Genomic DNA, 17317 nt, shown 5'->3' with positions numbered 1-17317 from the left:
AATCTATGTCCGTGTATAAGGAGTTGCCTATATCAAACCGTAATTTCTGGACGTTTTTGACGTGGACCAATCAGCGCCGGCCAGCTATGCCGGTACGTGCCAATGGCACCGCGTACCGTTTGAATTCCGACCAATCAGAGACCAACACGACGAATTCTCTACATATATTCCGGCCGCCGGAGACACACCGACAATCAGTCACAGCGAGTCAGTTGCGAAGTGTAGAATACGGAGATTCTCTCATTTCGGAGTGAAAAGAGTCCCATACTGAACGTAACGCTTAGTGAAATACAATAAAACGGTAAGTACATACAGAATTACAGTATTATTCAAACAAAGTTATTTAATTTCAAGTAATAAACGCGAGTGTGTTTCCATTTGCGAGGTGCGTGCTTTGTAAACGTCAGCACACTCATTTGCAAGTCAATGTTAATGGTTAGGTAGACCGCAAACTGCAATAAGTGAAATATTCAGAGGATTATTATCGGTTGACTGTTCCAAATCGCCGCACGATTCGCGTTTTTCTCTGACATATTGTACACGTACTCAGACCGGTTGCTGCGGTACCGTTATCGAGGACTTAACGGGATTGTGCCGAAAACACCGACGTGTCTTCAATGAAGGTTGAATTCAACTTAAGCTGACATGCGATTTGTTTTTGTCTTTGCAGGGTAAACGATGAAATTGACGTTATTCCTGGGGGCACTTTGCCTCATCGTCGGCGTCATCGCCAAGGACGAGAAAAAAGATAAAGACGATGTCGGCACCGTAATCGGTATCGATTTGGGTACAACTTATTCATGGTAAGTCATATTTAAAAATATGATTTCACAGTCAATCATAATCATTTATTTCTTTAGCGTTGGTGTATATAAAAATGGACGCGTGGAAATCATCGCTAATGACCAAGGTAACCGCATCACTCCCTCGTACGTGGCCTTCACTGCCGAAAATGAGCGTCTTATTGGCGACGCCGCGAAGAATCAGCTCACCACCAATCCGGAGAACACCGTGTTCGACGCCAAGCGTCTGATTGGTCGCGAATGGTCCGATACCAATGTCCAGCACGATCTGAAGTTCTTCCCCTTCAAGGTGATGGAGAAGAACTCCAAGCCTCATATTTCCGTTGCCACCAGTCAGGGCGATAAGGTCTTTGCCCCCGAAGAAATCTCCGCCATGGTGCTCACCAAGATGAAGGAAACCGCTGAAGCGTATCTTGGTAAAAAGGTAACGCATGCCGTCGTCACCGTGCCCGCTTACTTCAACGATGCTCAACGTCAAGCCACCAAGGACGCCGGTGTTATTGCTGGTTTGAACGTGATGAGAATCATCAACGAACCAACTGCTGCCGCTATCGCCTATGGTCTCGATAAGAAAGACGGCGAGAAAAATGTGTTGGTCTTTGATTTGGGCGGTGGTACTTTTGATGTGTCTTTGTTGACCATTGACAACGGAGTCTTTGAAGTTGTTGCCACTAATGGTGATACTCATTTGGGCGGTGAAGATTTCGATCAGCGTGTGATGGACCACTTCATCAAGTTGTACAAGAAGAAGAAGGGTAAAGATATCCGCAAAGACAATCGCGCTGTGCAGAAACTGCGTCGTGAAGTCGAAAAGGCGAAGAGAGCTTTGTCTGCATCGCATCAAGTGAGGATTGAAATTGAATCCTTCTTCGAGGGTGACGACTTCTCCGAAACTCTGACTCGCGCCAAGTTTGAAGAATTGAACATGGATCTCTTCCGTTCCACATTGAAACCAGTACAGAAAGTATTGGAGGATGCTGATATGAACAAGAAGGATGTTGATGAGATTGTCCTCGTTGGTGGATCAACGCGTATTCCCAAGGTTCAGCAATTGGTCAAGGACTTCTTCAATGGTAAGGAACCATCTCGAGGCATCAACCCCGACGAAGCTGTTGCTTATGGTGCCGCTGTACAAGCTGGTGTCCTCTCTGGCGAACAAGATACTGACGCCATCGTTTTGTTGGATGTAAATCCTTTGACCATGGGTATTGAGACCGTTGGCGGTGTCATGACTAAGTTGATCCCGAGAAACACTGTCATCCCAACCAAGAAATCGCAGATCTTCTCTACCGCTTCCGACAACCAGCACACTGTTACCATCCAAGTGTATGAAGGTGAACGTCCAATGACAAAGGACAATCACTTGCTGGGTAAATTCGACCTTACTGGTATCCCCCCAGCGCCCAGAGGCGTTCCTCAAATTGAGGTCACCTTTGAAATTGACGCCAATGGTATTCTGCAAGTATCCGCCGAGGATAAGGGCACCGGTAACCGAGAAAAGATTGTCATCACGAATGACCAGAACCGACTCACACCAGAGGACATTGAGAGAATGATTAAGGACGCTGAGAAGTTCGCTGATGAAGACAAAAAGCTCAAAGAACGTGTCGAGGCTCGCAACGAGCTGGAATCGTACGCGTATTCCCTGAAGAATCAACTCCAAGACAAGGAAAAACTTGGTTCTAAACTGTCTGATGAAGAAAAGACCAAAATGGAAGAAGCCATTGATGAACAGATCAAATGGCTGGAGGATAACCAAGATACCGACTCCGAGGAATACAAGAAGCACAAGAAGGAGCTTGAAGATGTCGTCCAGCCTATCATTGCTAAGTTGTATCAAGGACAGGGTGGTGCACCGCCGACGCCCGATGCTGATGGCGATGATGACATCAAGGATGAACTGTAAGCCAGCCGCGCCGCGCCCACAAAGACTGAAACAAATTTATTTAATAACTTTTCCCCAAATAATGGCAACAACAACCAAGGCACAAAGATATGTTTTGTGAGCAATTAACTCCCTGTCGGTGATATATCTCTTAATTTATTAACGTGAGCGCCACCAGACTGACTTAATTAAGTGCTAGCGAAATGCGGCTGTCAAACAGTCGGAGGAGTGGTTTTTTTTTCAATTGGGCGATTGTTTGTTGTTCAAATTCAATGCGACGCATTTAATCATTCATCAAAGAATCACCATCCATTCATTTGTAAAAAAAAGTCTTGTGTATGATGTGTAATGTGCGACAAAAATGATTGTTATACACTGATTGCTACGTATGTTTTCCTTTCTCTTACATGTGTTCTGTTGAGATTGTTATCTTTAAGTAGGCGATTTAATAAATTAAATTTTTATAAAAGAAAATGCTCTTGTTTTGTACTTGTTATTTCCTTGTGTACATTTGGTTGCCTATAGTGCGTAATTAGAAGCGTGCAACTAGAGATTCTCGAGTAACTCTAAGTACTTGATCAATTCTCTGCGTCATGTTGTAACCCTACACGCTCTACCAACAAACTTTGTCTCTTAAAAATTATTTTAGGCAAAATAACAGGTAGAGTAGAATTTGTTCAAATTTTTTCCTGTTGAAACCCTCGAAGTCCGTTGAAGTGCGCTTCCGCCAACAAAAAGTTTAACAGATCAAATTGCGATTATATCAAAAACTAAAAGGGCTAGGCTTAAAAGGACTTCATATTCTTGTTCCTTAAGGAATTCTTTATATGAGGGCATATTTTTTGTAAAACAACCAAATTTGCAGAAAAAGAATTAAAGAAAAGATTTTGTTATACTCAAAATAAAAAAAGAAATCTCTTCACTTTTTTTATTTAAAATTAAAAGTTGGAATTTTAAATTTCTGATTACGGATTCTAAACAAACAATTAAATTTAAGAAATTAATCTTAGTAATAGTTTCTCCTATCATGCTTTGTTTAAGCCCTATTGGGTTGTAAAGATTACATTTAGATCAAATTACTTTTAACTGTTTTTGTCTTGATTCTTTTAAATTGACCGTCAAATTATAATTATTTACTAGAATAATCTTCCAATAAAACGGTCCTCTTTAATAATAAGTAATCGAATATTGGATTTATTAATTTATTAAGTTAAATTATTAATTAGTACAAATTTTGGCGGAGGAGCCTGGTATTATAATTAGTTATTTTAATATTTATTAAAAACTAATAACGCCAGTGTGCCAAGCAACTCATAATTACCTAATTAATGCAACTTTTTATTTAACAACACTAAGAGTTTTCCCTGTAGATGGCTTTAAGTAAAATGTGTACTCGCAACAAGACTTAATGATAAATTATTATCTCGGCAACTAATAGAAATAAATAAAAACCGAAAGAACTATGATGCTCACTATTAATTCCTAGATAAATAACTAAAAAAAATTCAATTACAACATATGGCTAAAAAATTTTCCGACACGATTTTCTTGAAAAGTAATAGAGTTAGAAAACAATTTTCTTCATTTTGTTCATGCCGTGATAGGGCTGTACAAAATGGCAGATTTATTTTTTCCATTTTCCACAGTTGACCAAAGACCACTCGAAAAAGATCAAGAGGTTACACTTGACTCTTTTGGGCGCAAAAATATTTTTTTACGCTAGAGGAAAATTGAAAACGCGAATTGATTGAGTTTTCCAAGGGGATGAAAGATATAAAGTCAATTTTCCGATAACATCAATATTTCGGAAAATGTGTGGTTAATTCAAAGCTGACCAAATAAAACCTCCCCCTCCCTGAAATTTAGTAATCAGATGTAGAATGATACCAGGAATTCATAAATCCAGGTTTGGTTGCGGTATCTTAAATAGTTTCCAAGATAATGACCATTTTCACTTATTACATAAGTATTGAAAATTTAGGTTTTTTGTGTACTATTTAATGTAAAGTATTGCCCTAAATTCGAATCCAAAAACCATTTTTTATTATCTCTAATAGTTTGCGAGTGTTAAAACTTTAACATTAAAAAATTATCATTTCTCTCTTGAATACATATAAGCCTTTTAGCAAACAAATACCATAAGCATGAAATCCTAGAAGAATCACCCTCCGCCAATTTTTGACGCGATCAGACCACTAAATGACTCACAAAGTCACCGTTAGGGGTGGAGCCACGGACTCCCCTCGCCAGGACGAACTACTGGGGTACCAGCCAACACTACGGACTCCCCTCGCAAGGATGAATGATTGGGGTACCAATTAACATTTTTCACGAACTCATCTCATTCCGTTTTGTGCCAGCATCACACGAACACTACATCGGTACAGTATTCCATTTTACCCAAAACTACTGCTACAAGGTATGAGTAAACACATTACATTACGAACTCCACTTGATACTAACAGCCATCATGCGACTCATACCTAACCTCAATCGACCAAGGCTACGCTCATTAACGCTGTGTACATTTCTCTTTCTTTTCGCGAGTGCTTAACCGTCCGGTCAGGTTTTTGTTCAGACCCTCGTTCTGAACCGCCCCCGGGGTTAGGCCTCCACTGTTCGGGTAGTTCAGTCCCACGTGCTGAGCTGCCCCCTGGGGTTCAAAAACTCCGTACTGGGTACACAGTGTTATTTTGGTTCTTCGGCTTAACTGTCCGTTAAGGTTTTCGTTCGGACGCTCGTACTGAACCGCCCCCGGGTTGAGCCGATAACATTCTTGGTACGTTCAGGCCCTAGTGCTGAACTGCCCCTGATCTCCTTTATCTCTTTCGGCTTAACTGTCCGGTAAGGTTTTCGTTCGGACGCTCGTACTGAACCGCCCCCGGGTTGAGCCAATAACATTCTTGGTACGTTCAGCCCCTAGTGCTGAACTGCCCGTGGTCTCCTTTACCTCTTTCGGCTTAACTGTCCGGTAAGGTTTTCGTTCACACCCTCGTTCTAAACCGCCCCCGGGTTAAGCCGATAATATTCTTGGTACGTTCAGCCCATCGTGCTGAACCGCACCTGGTGCTAAACCAACTACTTGTGATCAATGGAATAATTAGCAGATACCGCCACTATTCCATATACAAAGCATACAACCAGTAATCAACATTGTTTATTTCGCTCCCAAGGTACATATATTTTGAACGAGCAGACGAGAGGCCATTTATACGAAGGAGACGAGACCCGCCAACGCATTCACCTCAGCAGCCTCATGTACATATACACCGGGACCAGATAACACAGATACCGCAATCTCTCCATTACATTTTTTGATAACGACATACTTGCACTGTAAATTAAATTCATAGCAACTTTCTAAATTCATTTTATACAGCGAGAAAATTGAGAAAAACTGCATTTCTGATTTTCTCTTCATTTTTTAAGAAGAAAAAAATTATTAAAACTTGAAACTTTTTATTGTAATTTCTTCAAGTTAACGTGATTTTAAATACTTTATTTTAATAATATTTTGTTATCAGACTCTTTGTTTGGGTAGTAATCACACTTTTTTGTTAGATATTTGATATTTATAATGCTAAGAATATACAATTCAAATTTACGCAGCTTATTACAGAAGCCGCAAGAAAACGAGATTTTCAACACTTTATCTATTTTATCAGCCATTAATTTATAAATAAATTCAACCCTGTCTTTCGACTAAAATTATTTTAACAAAAAAGTTCGGCATTGAATTTCTTACAATACGTTTTTAAACTTGATACAACCAGAATCAAATAAGGAATTATTGATTATAAGTTTCTTCAAATTGAATTACGATAATAAAATAACTAGTAACACTAGCTAAGATTGTTAAATAAATAGTCTCATCTAGCAGGAAAAATCCTTTTACCGTAAACGATACTTTGTGATGATAGTTTTGTAGTAAAAACATTTCCTTTTCAAATGTAAACTGCTTTTCTGCATTAAACTCATCATCATCATTTTTCAAATTGGTTTTGGGCATTATATTCAATATTTCCGAAGTACGTTTTACCTAAAATCATTGCTAGATAATACTTCATTTACACCAACTTAATTAAATCAACTCACAACACGTTTAATACTAGAACATGGTATAACAACAGCTGTAATTTCACCCAAAAGTGAAATAACTCGACTCAATTCAAACCAACTTTCCAAAATACCATCTAATACATCCACATTATTTTGATAATCTGCAAATATCTTGTGGCTGACAAGCAAAGAATCAATAATTAACAGTATGAGCAACACAAATATGCCATCACCGTAAATATCATCCAACAGATTTGTTAATGCAATCAATTCGTAATGAGTGTCCGATAAAGATAAAAGAATATCAACACAATCTTTTGTTATGATTCCATTCGCATTCCATTTTAATGAAGGAAATTGTAGATATGGATGATTTATTTGAATGTCTCGTGAAACACTCATGCGTGTTAGAGTTGCGTTGATTACCTTTACTCGTTGATAAATCCAATAAGTAAAAACCGTCATTTGCAACATCATAACTGTGATAAGGACATAGCTGAAATTTAGGGAAACCAAAGTTGTAAACCATTCGTCAATACTTAATGAAATACTGTCGAGATAAGTTACTGTTGCAGCTACTATTGAAAATATTATCATTGAAATAATATTAAAGATGGCGTAGAATTTTACCAAACTAAAAATATTAAATTTTAGATAATTAATATTAATTATATATATATATATTTAAGTACCGATGTGATAGTAAGACGTTCAAAGCTATAAATTCGTCTTCAATGCGTTGGAGTCCATTTAAGAATTGTGCGACTTTTCCTCGTTTTACAAATATTACGGACATTAAGGTAATTGTGACCAAAATTTTTGCCACAGCTACAGCTAGCTGTTGAATGCTGACTGGTTCATGTGATAACTTTTTGAAGATGCACCAGCAAAATGCTAGGAATATTATTGTTGATATTACAATATTTTTTATATTGTACAATTTTATTGGCGAATAAAGGCTTGAAAATGTGTTTTTTACTTTAATTTCAATCGGAAATGCACTTAGAAAAGAATAAATGCTTAATATTCTTACAAAGGATTTCATTTTGTAATGAAACGTTCACTACAACTGTCACTGATAGAGTAATGCTTTAATTTAAGGTAATATCAACCAATATAAGAACAAATGCAATAAATGATAATGTAGAACTCATCAATATAATTTTTTTAAGTAACTAACATTATGATTGCCTTTTTTTGATCAATAAATTTTAAATTTTTCAAATTGTCTGACGCATTTCCAAAGTATAACGTAAATATTTCTATGACATAATCAAAATGAATTTTATCAAAAAGTTGTCAAATATTTTAGGAAGAAAAAATCGTACAAGACGAAAATCCGAAGATAACTTACCCGAAAATGAAACTACTTATGATGATTACAACACTGAAGAAAACATTGAAATGTTATCAACCACAATATCAGAAACTCTTTTTGAAGAGCTGGAAGAAGAAACGGATAATTTCAGTTCAAATACAATGTGCTATTCATCTTATTCTAATGAAACCTCCAACTCAGACGCAAAAACAAAGGATTCTTCAACATACGATTCTTCGTATACTCGTAAAACTTCCTCAAAATCTTATTCGACAACGAGCATCTTAAATTATTCTAGTGAAGAACTGTCTCCAGACACACTTTCGGACACTATTAGCCAAAACCAAACTGCCTCGGTATATCCGATAAGACAAAACTCTAGTTTTCCAGATATAACATTGATAGACGATCTTGATTCTACGAAAAATGTGTTCCATCCACAACGTCAACCAGTAAAGAGTATTATTAAGACTCGTTTTGAAGGTATACAGGAAGTTAGGTCGGAAGAAAAAGAAGACGAAGAAATAATATCACGCAAGGCCAAGGATAGTCAATCTAAAAGAATAACAATTCTTACTGAGGATAAGAAAAAAAGGCGTTCTAGTGTACATTTTGACTCGATTAGTTCAGCATCTACCAGCAATATTAAAAAAGTTACATCTTCATTTAACATTAATGCAGATATGACAAAAAAACAAACATCTACATCTTCTGGTGAATCAAGAATAGGTTTCAAGAGCATTATCAAATTCGAAGAAAAGGCATTTATACGTGAAAGCGTAAGTGAAGAAATTGATGATACATTAACAAAACGCTCAATACTTGAGAGAAGTTCTAGTTTTAAAATCCCAACAATTACAATGTCCGATGGAGACATAACAAAGTCCAAGAAGAAAAAGAAGAAACAGTCCGGTTTTGATATTTCCTCACCTTCAACCACTGATGTGGACACGCTTTCTTCCAAAGAAAAAAAACGCAAATCAAAGATTGAAAAACTAAAACTAGACAAACCAAAAATGTACAAATTTAGAGACAAAAAGCCCACTTTATCTGATACAGCTCAAAAAGAAGCTGAGCTAGTCCTTAAACTAAAAATGGAACAAAAGAGAGCCGAGAAGCGTTCAAGACTCATGAAATCGTCCGCTGAATTTCATAATCAAAAGGCATCTAACGCAAGTTCAGTAACATCCATTGAAGATTCAGCATTAAATGTAAATCTAGCAAAGAGTGAGGCTTATGATACCGCAAGTGATGGAGGTATTTCCGATCAGTCCTCATCCACGGGAGAGTCCGCCATGATTAAACTTCTCGAAGACTACGGTTCAGACATATCAATCGCTTCTGATGTATCCACGCCGGATGCTTTCGGTATGACTGCTTCACATGCATCAATCACTCCTGAAATCCGCGTTGATAAAATCGCTCGTAAATGCTGCCGGCGAATTGCGTACAGTTTACCTGTAAACATGTATATGGTAGAGGCACAGTATCGGGATATGCGTCGCGGGGATATGATCAAAATGTATCAGGATCGGATGGACCATTCCGTCCTGGAATGTATCTACGAAGAGGAAAATGCGCATATAAAATGGTATAAAAGATTCGGAAAAAGGGTGCAGAATATTTTTAAGGTAAATCGTCAAAAACACTTGTTTATTTTATATTTTGCCAAAATATATTTTAGTATGGAGTTAAAAGTGAAGCAATCATATTAAATTATTACGAATTTTATGCTCTGTTGCTGTTTAACGACATATACCTGGAACAACTCCTGCAAGACTTTACTTTGGTGGAAGAACTGGGTCCTTTAATCGGAGTTTTGCTTAAACTCTTTACAATTATCTTCATTGATGCACCGATAATGATGTTTGTCCTGACGATGGCTGGAATAACAAGATTCACTTATTTGAAGTTTTTCAACGCCATGCCGTTGATGAAAGGTGTTGGTCTAGGCATGTTTGGAGTCTTCTTAGTCAATGAAGGAAGGGCTTGTTCAAGTTTAGACTTGGGCACGCGTTGCCTCATTCGATTAATTGAGGCGCGTGATACCTGGCTGGATTGCACCACAGCTGATACAAACCTGTGGAAGGAAAAGTGCATTCCATATCCTACCTACACTAATCATAACATGTATTGTCCCTCGCCTCATTTAAGATGGGAGGGTACTGAGAATTTTGCAAGTCAAGACTTTATGAGGTTTATGATGACTGCGCTCTATGTTGACAAGGCGAAGTATGCTATTGAGACACATTTGTTGTATACATGCACAGTGTTCGCGTGGATTGTCATCTTTGGTTTAGCATGGAGTGGTTTTGTTCGCACCAAGAGACTTTTATGTGTTGTGCATGTATGTCAATCACTTTTGATTGTTATAGCCTGTCTTATTGTGATACTGTTTCGGTTGCAATTCCATAACGAATCTCAGCACTATTATGCCTTCGAAAAATTTCTTGACATAAAAGTACGTGCTTCATTAAATGAGATAACTAAACAAAGTAATAATATAACAAATTTTTTTGTTTGGTTTAAGGTTTTACGACATTTATTGAGTCGTTGCATGCCATTTCTACGACTACCTTTCTTAATATGGGTGGCAAGTATGAAACCGGAAAACGCTGACCCGGAAATAACCACGCTTGCAATCCTGCTTCTGAAAATCATCTGGTATATGTTAATTTATTTCACCGGACAGGTTTGTGTTTTCAATGTGATCAGAAAGTACAAATTGAATTCTGAGTGTTTTGCGATTGAAGGTACTCAACTCAATTGTGAAAACAAGAAGATTAAATACTTATTTTTCAGGTATGTCATTCGTATACGCTCTTATACCAGATTTCTTTTCGGAATCATCATTCGGGCCTCTGTTTGTCACCATTTGGTTATTTTTAATAAACATAAATGTTTTCGTGCGTGCAACCTATGTCCTCCAAGTAGCTATTCAAACAATCTGTCAAGTAGTGCCTGCATTTCGACGGTATCCGTTTTTCGTCAATGCTGCCCTATGTGCTTGTTGTCTTACAATGGTGCGCTTACACTATTACAAAGCAACTTCGGAGTTTATCGATGAAAGCTTTGGTTACGCGTTGGACTCCTGCGTACTCTTAATGTTTGCACTCTTTGTGCTCGCTTTGAGGTTTCTGTACACATGGATGCGTTTTAGGGACGATCACATGTTTATTTATTCGAGATATCCAGCGCAAATTTGGATAATTTGGTTAAACTCGGCTGTGTTCTTTAGTCTGGTAAGGAATTTTATCTTTTCATGCACAATGTTAAATATAAATTTGTTTTTTAGTTACTAATTGGCTTTGTGCTGGCAACTGAAGGAATAATTGATCAATTCTCAAATGCTGAATCGTTGACAGTGATCTGCATCGTATCGATCCTTGCTATTACTATGCTAATTCGTCATGTTATCCATTTTATGCGTATAAAGGTGTTTTATTTAAATTTTAATAGTAATCATAAGATAACTGAGTAATTTCATACGTTATAGCGCACAGCACTTGCGATTCAGCCGCTTCCTGATTGGTTACCGTACAATCCGGATTTGAAGCACTTTCGACCGTTTTATTTCTCACAGCGCGATATTCGAGAGAGAAAATCAACCCGCAAGTACACATGCACGCGTCACGCATGTCTTAACCAGGTACACCGATACATCTTCCTAGTTGCCGTACAAAAATTCACTATGCGTAATTGTGCAGTGAATAAAACAGTGGAAGAAACCATAAAAACCGAGAGGATGAAAAGTGCAGTCTATGAACAGTTGAATCGAAAGAAATAAAAATAAATTTGTCGCAATATTTATGGAATACATATCCTTGTATTTCGTAGTAAAAGCTAAAGTGTCTTCTAAAATTTAACAATATGCGACTAGTATAACTTAACACATAATCTCATCGCGAGTAATAATAAATATATTTACAAACACTCAACTTTACAACAAAGATTCGCTGTGACGCGGGTGAGAATTAAATTTATTCCGGATGCACAAAAGTAAGTTGACAATCAGTCGAGTTCTTTCGCTCCAACACATTGGTAAAACTAGAAGAAAAAACCAATTGCTGCTTCACACCCAGAGGGTTTGTATTGATTGATTAGTTAAATGCTAATGTACCAATATATCAGTCTTGCGTTTTAAGCCTCAGTTAATAATGTTGCGATGTATGTTACCTAACCGCTATAAATGTAGGCGAAGTTTAAGTTATGGCGTTATTGCTATCATGTTAGAGTAGTATTCTAATGTTTCGCAGCGTTTTTTAGTTTAGAAATGATACGCAGCTGATGAGAAACACATAGTTTTCGACTAACCGTGCGTACAGCTCGCGGCGCACCTTAGCCGTGAACTTGTTGAATAAACACAGTGTGGCGGCGCCCGCAAATCCTAAATTATACAAGAGGACGATTTTGAAGTTGCCCAGCCACTCGATGCTTCCATAATCACCCAGCAGATCAAAATTTGTTATGCCTAAACAGAAATAATGCATTTTATGATGAAAACTCACACGAAAATTTAATAATGATGTCTTACCTAAAATTTTGGCCAATAAAGGTAAAGCCGAACTCAAAATCAGCACCAAAGCGCAGTTGGCTATGATAAGATTGAATGGTGTGCGTTGCCTTCGAGGTCTGATGTTCTTCATCAGCGGTGAAGAGTACAAACCCACCGAAGACGTGACGATGAGGTACAATATCAGTACAATTTCTATTATTGCTCCAAATAATCCCAAACGGGATAAGGAACTTATACCTAAAGTAAATTGCTACAAGAAAAAACATTAGTTACATGTCTGAACAAATATTTAACGGTAAAAAAACTTACTCTAGAACTTAAAGGCAAAGCTTTCATGCCTATCAGTAGTTGAATGGTGTTTTGTATGACTATTAAAACCGTTAAAACAGTCAGACTAAACAACAACAGCATTGCAACTGGATTCAGCACGTTGCGGCGAAACCATGAAGTTTGCCTTTGTTTATCTAAAACCACAAAAATAAAACACAATTTAAACGTTTGTTCCGGAAAACTTTCGTAAAACTCACCTAGAACTTTACGTTTTGCTTCAATTTCAGTCAATTTACGACTCAGGCCACTGCGCAGTTCGCCGTTGCGTTGCCTAAGGAATCCCTCGGGAAATCCGTACTCGTCGTCCTGCACCGGCGGACGTCCATCCAAGGACATCGGCGTGGGTGACATATAACAATCGCCCGACACTTGCACATGTTTCAAGCGACGCCGAAGCGTTTCTTCCTCCAGCGCACAAGACTCGTACTCCTCGTTGATATCACGAAGGAATTGAGGCTTGACAAGGAACTTGCCCACAACATCAAACAACCGCGCAAAACCGAGAGGTGTACAGACGAGCAACATCAACACCCCGACGAATGATATGCATGAGTACAGGAATGGTAAATGATAACTCCATAAATCTACAAGAACAAAACATATTGATACTGATGTTTGCATATCTTATCATTTCTGAGTAATGAATACGGAAACAAGCGAACAATGTAAATAATCATGTCCGCTATCAGTCAAGCCGCTAAATTGACTTACCGAGAAATATCTGAAAGCTGGATTTATGTTGATTTATAATAGCGTTCATCACAAAGGTAATTCCGAGCATTGTCAGTGCAAGGAGACCTAGAACGACACTGGTTTCATAGATACGGCCCATTAAACCGCGCCGATGTCCAAAGAAGCCCTCCGACTCAGTGAATAAGTACGCAAAGGGCAGAAAAATGATAAGACTAATAAACGAGAATAAAAATATGTAATTCCAAAGACCTGCAACAACAAAAAAACATTCAAGATAAAGACAAATCTACAAATATGCATAAAATTTTCAACGTGTGCATATTTTATGATAAGAAAACCTTTAAAGTTTTCCACTACATTAGAATTGTTCACGGTTGTTGTTACCTTGAATCAGTGAAATATTCAACCATTTGACATAGTAGCTATTAGGATAGAGCAACAGCACTTCGTTGGAGACGATGGATATGGGCAGAAGCAGCACGGCGCCGATACTAATCGACAAAGCAAACGTGCATAACCACGTGCTGATCCTATACACAGTGATCTCATCTTTATCGGTGCTGTAATAGTCCTCTACACCGCGACGCTTAAATCTTTCCAGGAGCGTGAAACTCGCTACGTATAAGATTATAAATAGGAGGAGAAATATCTGCAATAAATGAAATTTTAAAGTGTTAGTCATAAAATTGATAAAATACAGACTTTGAGCGTTTGCAAATAGCATAATTGTAATTATCATGTGCAACAAAACTTATGCAACTCAATTTTATCGTGTTTAACAACTGATTACATCAAAACACGTAATAATAGATAAGATTAGATTATAAAATGTTGAGTATACCTGGAAATGCTTGAATGTTAAATTTAAACAATTATTATAAGAATTTCAAGAATAAGTTAAAAGAAAGACTTGTAACAATTAACAAGTACATTTAAATACGAGGCTGGTAAGTAAATCGCCGTTATTTATTCATTCAATGTTCCGCATTGTTTCACATTGTTTGCCGCCGATCGCCATTTATAGCCGATTGACTTGTTTACTCTATATATCCATTTGATTCTTTCTTTGTATTCGCTTGCATCGAATGCGTACACCTCAAGTTAGTTGACCATGAAGCTATAAATATCCACAGTGCGACTGTGCGCGGGTCGTATGATTATATTATTATTAGCCTATTTAATAGTGCAAACGAGCGTTGCAAACGTTCCCAGCGTAAAATACCAAAGCATGAATGCACGCACGCACCGCCATCATCAACCAACGCGGGAGTTCAACAACCCATGAGTAACAGACATGTTATTACACATGTGAGATGAAAATTTACTCGGAAATGTTATTTTAGGGTTTGATTATGTTTTAAAAGAAAATTATTTCCCATATCAATTTCGAATACAATATGTGAATGTGAATTATGAGAGTTGATTTTTAATTCAGGTAAAACAATTCGCGCTGCGTTGGACGTGTTTTCATGGTCAAAACATACAACTTTTTTGGCAATTGTATAGTTTTGTAGTTTGGGCAGAGCTGCAGATGTAATCCGACGCTTGTGTGTAACATATAAAACTGATTACTGCGATTTACGTCTGAATTTAGCAGTGGCTTTGAATCTCAATGCCATGCAACGGAGAGAAAACACGCAACGGCTCAGCAAACATGAATAAATGGTATTTTAATCGCTTGCTTTGGTTCAAATCATGCAATAATATAATTTTCATCATAATATAAATATGTAAATGTAATTAAGAGAAAAAATCAGCGATTTAAAGCTAAAATATTATAAATTTAGTTCATACTACACAAAACTTTATGTTTAAAGTTAAAAACAAATTAATATTAAAATTCCAACCAATGTATTTTGCAATCTGATGCATTTAGAAGTGGAAACCTAAGAAGTATACACAAATGACTCAACTGACATTTCTCTGTAAACTGAGACAGAAAAAAGCTAATCAAATATTACCTGTTTCAACGTTATCAGTCGTTACACCAGTCAAGAAACCCGATAAAATATAATTGCATCCATTGCAAATTAAAAATATTAATTAAAATTTCAGTTTTATGACAATTTACAAGCGTAACATCAATAAAAATAGTTTTTCTCATCAAAAACTGATGAATTTTCGCAATAAAACGTGATGTGAACATAAAATCAAAATACTCCCACATATTTATTTGTTTGGAGTTAACTAAATTACACTTTATCATTAAAATTGCATAAAATGTGTTGCTACCTTATGAATTTATTTATATGTGCTATAAAACTCATTAGCAACTTGGCAACTTAAAAACAGCATACATATTCATGCATTTTTAAAGTTATCAACACAAATTTGATAGTTTTTTCGTTTTAACCTTAATTTTACTTTAGTAAACCAACTTACAATTTGCTCCCGGACGTTGTTATGAAAGATCTGCTCTCGAATATCGCCAAATTCCTCCTCGGCATCGTCCATCCTCAACTTCTTCAGTCTTGCAGCGCCCAACGCAGTTCGCCAGCCGAATATTTTCTTCGGCTCCGTTGCATTAGCTCGACACGTCTAATTTGGTGTCGTGTGGCTTTCATCTCGTCGCACCGTGTATTAATGCACCCAACGCATATTTACCTCTGGGGCACAGCCTCCTCTCCGCTTCTCCGCACGCCTATTCTTCAGATAACAATGGGCGACGCCACTGCAGCTGCCAATTGCATCATTCGTGTTTATATGTTTGTAAAATTGACGTGGAAAGCGCCGTTGTTGACAACGCGTGCAGTAGCAACAATTTACGATGTGTAAACATTTACCGTACGTTTATGCGCGTCGTAGACACATTTATTTAATATTTATTTAATCCAGCGTGAAACATTTCGGTTTATTGGGTCGTACTACCGTTAGACTTGCCTCAAATTAAAGATATTGATTTTCTAGCGAAAAAGTCGAACATTTAGCTTGTTTGTAACACAAGTAATGTTTGTAACTTACGTTCTTTGATGCAAACAAAGCGATGAGTTGTAGGAGTTGTCGGGATCGTGTTACAATGAATTCGAGATGAATTACGCACGCGATGTGCCAAATCTCGTTGAGTCGCGAAATAGCGCGTCGTCCGCCTCCGCGTGATACCAATCGCACGGTAGCACGTTTCGCGGCGTGCCGCTTACGAATGTGCACAACTTAAAAACGTTACAAGTTCAAACGTATCGATGAGCTTAATTATTGCTGGCGTAATCAACGCATCAGCGTGACGCACCAAACCACACTGCAAAACAAATGGACGGAGAATACGAACCAAACACAGCTGATACAGCTGACTTCTGACGTTTTTACTACCAAACAATTCCTGTATTACCGACATTGTCGAATTCAAACATCAAATTTTATCTGAATTATTTCATAAAACAGCATAAAACTCATATTTATAAATAAAAACATTTAATTTAAGATAAATCAATGCTAATACTATTTAAAAATGTATATTTCGTTCTATTTCTTGTTGGTAAACCAGTTTCTACTTTCTAAAACTCTAGTACGACTATATTCCGGTAGTTGGCGCAATATGCTGAACTAACAATATTTCAAACTCGTCTCATTGTTTTTATTCGTATTTAATAAAAAAATAAATAATATAAACATTAACAATAAAGCATAACAAAGTCACAAGTAATAGCAAGTGATAGCAATATAAAACATAGTGTACAAGTAAAAGTTTTCAAACAAACAATAAAAAATTCTTGACA

General features: G+C 37.2%; 2 protein-coding genes across 5 annotated transcripts; one reads left to right on the top strand and one right to left on the bottom strand.

Moving 5' to 3' along the window:
• Positions 1-156: 156 nt before the first annotated feature.
• On the top strand, positions 157-3162 carry Hsc70-3 (heat shock protein 70 cognate 3). Its single transcript, XM_065300659.1, has 3 exons — positions 157-301; positions 671-803; positions 861-3162. Exons 2-3 carry the CDS (start codon positions 679-681, stop codon positions 2707-2709), a joined length of 1974 nt encoding a protein of 657 aa, XP_065156731.1. The 5' UTR covers positions 157-301; positions 671-678; the 3' UTR covers positions 2710-3162.
• Positions 3163-9781: 6619 nt separating this feature from the next.
• Positions 9782-16874, bottom strand: lili (LMBR1-like protein). 4 transcript variants are annotated; one of them, XM_065300750.1, is made up of 9 exons: positions 16566-16872; positions 15987-16507; positions 13989-14253; positions 13623-13853; positions 13109-13495; positions 12891-13045; positions 12600-12831; positions 12380-12536; positions 9782-9948 (listed from the first exon to the last, which is right to left on the bottom strand). In XM_065300750.1, exons 2-9 carry the CDS (start codon positions 16056-16058, stop codon positions 9873-9875), a joined length of 1575 nt encoding a protein of 524 aa, XP_065156822.1. In that variant the 5' UTR covers positions 16059-16507; positions 16566-16872; the 3' UTR covers positions 9782-9872. The 4 variants fall into 4 exon arrangements, with proteins under 4 accessions (XP_065156822.1, XP_065156820.1, XP_065156821.1 ...); XM_065300748.1 differs by lacking the exon at positions 9782-9948 and adding an exon at positions 9955-10145 and having other exon boundaries at positions 16566-16874; XM_065300751.1 differs by lacking the exon at positions 9782-9948 and adding an exon at positions 11872-12112 and having other exon boundaries at positions 16566-16871.
• Between the last annotated feature and the right edge of the window lie 443 nt (positions 16875-17317).

This window comes from Atheta coriaria, unplaced genomic scaffold (genome assembly GCF_025399875.1).
Source record: "Atheta coriaria isolate IRGN ID8LTWV9N9 unplaced genomic scaffold, Caltech_Dcor_3.1 hic_scaffold_4_pilon, whole genome shotgun sequence".
Classification (NCBI taxonomy): Eukaryota; Metazoa; Arthropoda; class Insecta; order Coleoptera; family Staphylinidae; genus Dalotia; species Dalotia coriaria.
Note: the sequence above shows the minus strand (reverse complement) of the source record. Positions and strands in the feature narration are given on the sequence as shown.

Excerpts from the sequence above, each read along its gene's own strand:
- Hsc70-3 (XM_065300659.1), top strand. The coding sequence starts at position 679 with ATGAAATTGACGTTATTCCTGGGGGCACTTTGCCTCATCGTCGGCGTC. Across the intron at positions 804-860 it reads TTGGGTACAACTTATTCATG|CGTTGGTGTATATAAAAATG; the intron begins GTAAGTCATATT and ends TTATTTCTTTAG.
- lili (XM_065300748.1), bottom strand. The coding sequence starts at position 16,058 with ATGGACGATGCCGAGGAGGAATTTGGCGATATTCGAGAGCAGATCTTT. Across the intron at positions 13,046-13,108 it reads AGCAAAACGTAAAGTTCTAG|ATAAACAAAGGCAAACTTCA; the intron begins GTGAGTTTTACG and ends TTGTGGTTTTAG. Across the intron at positions 10,146-12,379 it reads CGCCGCGAGCTGTACGCACG|GTTTGTATCAGCTGTGGTGC; the intron begins GTTAGTCGAAAA and ends TTCCTTCCACAG.